Genomic DNA, 5,282 nt, shown 5'->3' with positions numbered 1-5,282 from the left:
AAAGGAATGTATTCATTTCCTAGAGCTGTTACAACAAATTACTACAAACTGCATGGCTTAAAAAAAAACAGAAATGTATTCTCTCTGGAGAATAGAGTTCTGGAAACCAAAAGTCCAAAATCAAGGTGTTGGCAAAGGCTACACCCAGTCTCTACAAGTCTCTAAGGAAGAATCCATTATTTAACCCTTCCAACTTCCAGTGGCTCCAGAATACTGCTTGACTTGTAGCTGAATCTGCGCAGCCTCTGCCTTTGGGGTCACATGGCTTCCTCCTCTTCTGTGTGTCTGATCTTCTTTATCTCTCTCTTATAAGGACACTTGTGATAGCATTTAGGGTTCATCCAGATTATCCAGAATAATCTCTTTCTCTCAAGATCTTTTACTTAATCACATATTTTGCCATGTAAGGTAATCACTCTTCTGCCATACGAAGCAATATGCAGAGGCTCCTGGGACTAGAAAGTGAGTATATCTTTGGGAGGTCACTTTTGTGCCTACCACAGGGAGCAAGGAAAATAGGACAGTAGGTAAAGGGGAATGTGGAGTCAAGAGAGGTTTTGTGCTTTTTCAAAGATGAGAGCAATTACAGCATGATTATAACTGATGTAGCAGTTTGCTGTATGCCGAGGTTTATTTGTTCATTGTGCTAGTCACTTTCACCTAGGAAAATTCATAAAGGAAATAGCAAGTTACCTTCAAGATGAAAATCAGGGCTACCTTTGAGAAATCAATTAAGAACAATCAAAATGTAATGGAGACTTTTTGTCAAACTTGGCAGACTGAACACACACACACATTTATCTCCAAACCCCACCAAGATGAAAATAAGGGATAAATACAGTATAAAACAATAAAGAATGAAGACCATCAATTAACAAGTCCTATCAGTGCACACAGAGTAAGATCAAACATTTGAGGAAAACCTCCAACACACACACACACACACACACACACACACACACAAGAAAAGGGGGAGGAGAATTCAGGGGAAATAATATGAAAAGCAGAACACTTAGAAACAAAAAAAGAGAACATGTACACAAAACAAAAACAAAAATGCCATATAGAAAAAGAGAAGCAATCAATGAACAAGGGAGTTGAAATTAAAAAACAAAAAACAAAAACAAAAAATTCTGGGATGCCTGGGTGGCTCAGCTGTTGAGCATCTGCCTTTGACTCAGGTCGTGATCCCTGGGTCCTGGGATTGAATCCCACATCAGGCTCCCTGCAGGGAGCCTGCTTCTCCCTCTGCCTATGTCTCTGCCAATCTGTGTGTCTCTCATGAATAAATAAAATCTTTAAAAAAAGAAAAAGAAAAAGAACAAAACTGCAATTATAAACAGCAACATTCAGAGGTTAGAAGAGAGTGGGGCAATGACTTTACATTTTCTAAGGGGAAAATATTTCCAACTTAGAGTCCCATAACAGCTAACCCTAGTAGCTCTTCATCCCATTCCCTCCTCACGGATTCAGATGCTTTCCCTTCCTCTCATATTTACCCATTCAACATCAGTATGTTATGCTTGGCTCTAATTGCTCCTCTTTGTCTTGCAATAAATCGATCAAATATGAGAAAAGAATCAATATTTCAGGCAGATAAGGTATCACAAAGTTTACCTCCCATGGTCACTTTCTCTGTGAAGCTCTTAGCTAATGTGGTTGGCCAAAATGAGGCTGTAAAACAAGAAAGAGGGAGAAGATCTAAGATCCAGGCAGTAGGAGATCAGATCCAACACAGAGGAACAGAGAAAAGTGTTAAAGGCCCAGGAAAGCAGCTATGGAGCAAGCCTAGAAGACAGTCACTCTACATCAGACCCAGAGGACAAAGGACTCAAAGAAAAAAAAATTGCCAAGGAACAAATGAAATCAATCAATCAATCAACCATCTTTAGGTTTCACTACATGAACAAAAATATGGCATCAGGTTCACAGATCTGTTGGAGACTGTAGGGAAAATCAGCAAAGTGTATGTAGAAAACTTAAAAAACATGACCCTATTATAAATTTGTGTCATGACATTTATGATATAATGAATTTATACACAGAAATATTATAGAGGGGCAGCCCGGGTGGCTCAGTGGTTTAGCACTGCCTTCAGCCCAGGCCCTGATCCTGGAGACACGGGATCGAGTCCCACGTCAGGCAGAGTCCCTCTCTGTGTGTGTGTGTGTGTGTGTCTCTCATTAATAAATTAATAAAATCTTTAAAAAATAAAGAAATATTATAGACTTTAAAAGTACATGGAGGGGCAGCTGGATGGCTCAGTAGATTGAGTGTCCAACTCTTGGTTTCAGCTCAGCTCATGATCTTAGGGTCATGAGATGGAGTCCCAAAAGGGGCTCCATCCTGGGAGTGGAGCTGCTTAAGATTCTCTCTCTCCCTCTGCTCCCCACCCACACTCTCTCTCCCCACTTAAAAAAAAAGGTATATGGAGGGAAAACGGTGAAATATTTCTTTCATCCGAATTATCTATGGCTGCTTTTTGTCATTTCTTACATCCCCATCCAAGAGACAAACAGGATCTAAGAGCCTAAGTTTTGGGATGCCTGGGTGGCTCAGTGGTTGGGCGCCTGCCTTTGGCTCAGGTTATGATCCCGGGATCCCGGATCGAGTCCTGCATCGGGCTCCCTGCAAGGAGCCTGCTTCTCTCTCTACCTATGTCTCTGCCTTTCTCTCTCAGTCTGTATCTCTCATGAATAAATAAATAAATCTTAAAAAAATAAAAAGCCTAAGTTTTGACATTGATGTCTTGACAGTAGGCACTTAGGGAGTCTTCTCTGTTCCCTGGGATGAAAGTGGATGATGGATGGCATGTGAAAGTCATAGGAGAAAGCTCCAAAAGAAACTTACACAAGGGGGAAAGTCCATGTGATTAGATGAATAACTAAGTCAAAGATGGAAAAAATAATAACACAAACCATTGAGGTAACTTGAAATCGAGTATGAGCAACTCAGATTTGATGTGTGGAGGTGAAGGAAACCCATGGAAATAGTTATCATGGTGAGTCAAGCCCAACAATTATTCTGGCTGCAGAATAATCTGGAATATTCTGGTCCAGATATACAGGGCCCTGTGAGAGGCCTGTCCCATTCAATTGAAAAATTGACTTACATGGGAAGAAGGGCAAACAAAGAGTAAAGGAAAGAACTTTAAAACACAACTACATAAATCATTATGATAGGACTTGACTTCTTACTTTTTTTCTTCATTTCTTTCTCTTCTCTTGCTTGGGTCACTTTGGAGCCCCTCATCCCTTTTCAGGATCCTCTCAGAAGTGTTCTTTGCTCACTATAGCTTGCATCTTCTTTCACAACCTTATCTACCCTTTATCCTGCTATAATACCCCATTTTTCTCACTATATTTTCTCTATCTTATAAACCCAATCACACTTTTCTTTTGTTTTGTTTTTTGTTTTTTTTTTCCAATCACACTTTTTAAACTAAATCCTCTAGCCCCTCCCAAACCCATTTCTCAAATATTTCAAAACAAGCCCTTCAGTCACAGCTCTTCTCCAAAATAATCTCTACCTTTCCTTGACGTAGCAACACATTATCAGATCTTTTCATTCTCCTCAAAATGTTTTCATTTCTCTCTCACTCTTCTTCATTTCCTTTGGTCCTAGCCTCCACCTTCATCCTGAAAAGTTCTTCATTCCCATGTTCTCCTTTCCTCTCTTATATTTACTTATTCAGGGCCCTAATTCTCTGTTTGGCTCTAATTTCTCCTCCTTGATTTACAACACTTCCTCTATCTGCCTCTCTTTTCTTCCTTAGCTTCAATCTTTCATCTAACTCATTCACTATCACCTTCATCTATAACCTCTCTCTCTTCCATAGAAACAGATTCATCAGCTGTATCATTCACTCCACCCAAGACATCCTCCTCAACCACCACTGCCCCCTTGGTCCCTTCTAGCTCTTCATCACTCCCTTCCACCCTTTCCAAAGGAATTTCCATCTCTGCATCAGTAACTTTAATCAATTTTTCATCACCAGCAACTTCTACTACTCTCTCATCTGTCTCTTCATTTATGCTTCCCATCCCTGAATCCTCCAGCTTCTCCACACTTGACTGCAGTTGATCTCCAGTGGATCTCAAATCGTTTCCACTACTTTCCAGCTTCTCTCCCCTGGATCCCTGCTTCTCTCCACTTGACCTCAGGATCTCTTCACTCAGACTCAGCTTCTCACCACTTGATCTCAGCTTCTCTCCACTCAGCTTCTCTCCATTTGACCTCAGTTTCTCTCCACTTGACCTCAGCTTCTCTCTACTTGACCTCAGCTTCTCTCCACTTGACCTAAGCTTCTCTCCACTTGACCTCAGCATCTCTCCACTTGACCTCAGCTTCTCTCCACTTGACCTCAGCTTCTCTCTACTTGACCTCAGCTTCTCTCCACTTGACCTAAGCTTCTCTCCACTTGACCTCAGCATCTCTCCACTTGACCTCAGCTTCTCTCCACTTGACCTCAGCTTCTCTCGACTCAGCTTCTCTCCACTGGACCTCAGCATCTCCTCATTCTGTGGGAGTGTATGTGGTCTGGATCTCAAGTCCCCTCCTTTGGTCCCCACCCCAGTAAACTTCAACTTCTCTTTAAACCCAGACCCCCTCCTAGACCCTTCGGTAGTCCCTGCTATCTCAGATTCATCGTCTATTTTGCCTCTAACGTCTTCCTTTCCCCACAACTCCTTTGCGGTACTTTTCCGCAAACCTGCTGAAGCCTGTAATGCACTTGCTACACTGTGCAGTAGCTTCACATCCATCCTTTCCTGATTCTGGCCTAACTTCGCTTTCAAGACCGTCTTTTCCACATCTTCCAGACCCCAGTCCTCAGAGTCAAGCTTTGGGTCCCACATTCTGGGCTTTTGTGTATTTCTACCCAGGAGCTCCATTCTCTTCCCGATCACAATGAGCCCGTTCCAGGGCACCCACAGTTTTTCTCGCAGCATCTGCGCCCCTCTGCTTCTTGGCTCCAGGTACCACCGCCCGTGGACCCGGGCCTGGCATGGGGCGCCCTGGCCGCCGGCCTTGCCGCGTCTCTTCACGGCTCTGTGCGGCTTACCCCGCGGGTCTCGCATGCCCCGGAGCGAAAATTCTAACGGAACCGCCTTCTCCCAGACATTAACCCTCACCCTAGTCCCTGGTCCACTAGCCCCCCTCCTCCCCACCCCCGCCCCCCTCCCACCCGGCCCACCCACCCGCCGCCTGGAGCGCGCGCCCCCGGGCTGGTGCGCACGCGCAGCTCGGCGAGGCGGTTGGAGGGCGCCGCGGGGAGACGCGGT

At 44.0% G+C, this 5,282-nt stretch overlaps 1 protein-coding gene across 1 annotated transcript; it reads right to left on the bottom strand.

The window, feature by feature from the left end:
• Positions 1-3,348: 3,348 nt before the first annotated feature.
• On the bottom strand, positions 3,349-5,151 carry LOC119877246 (protein Ycf2-like). The gene is made up of 2 exons (XM_038563903.1): positions 4,363-5,151; positions 3,349-4,257 (listed from the first exon to the last, which is right to left on the bottom strand). The coding sequence occupies exons 1-2, from the start codon at positions 5,076-5,078 to the stop codon at positions 3,795-3,797; spliced, it is 1,179 nt and encodes a 392-aa protein (XP_038419831.1). The 5' UTR covers positions 5,079-5,151; the 3' UTR covers positions 3,349-3,794.
• Positions 5,152-5,282: the final 131 nt, after the last annotated feature.

Source organism: Canis lupus, chromosome 18 (assembly GCF_011100685.1).
Source record: "Canis lupus familiaris isolate Mischka breed German Shepherd chromosome 18, alternate assembly UU_Cfam_GSD_1.0, whole genome shotgun sequence".
Taxonomy (NCBI): domain Eukaryota; kingdom Metazoa; phylum Chordata; class Mammalia; order Carnivora; family Canidae; genus Canis; species Canis lupus.
The sequence above is the reverse complement of the archived record's forward strand: the minus strand, read 5'-3'. Positions and strand labels throughout refer to the sequence as shown.

Coding starts and splice junctions, on each gene's coding strand:
- LOC119877246 (XM_038563903.1), bottom strand. CDS start 5,078: ATGCGAGACCCGCGGGGTAAGCCGCACAGAGCCGTGAAGAGACGCGGC. Junction 4,258..4,362: donor TCAAGTAGAGAGAAGCTGAG/GTCAAGTGGAGA, acceptor AGAGAAGCTGAG/GTCAAGTGGAGAGAAACTGA.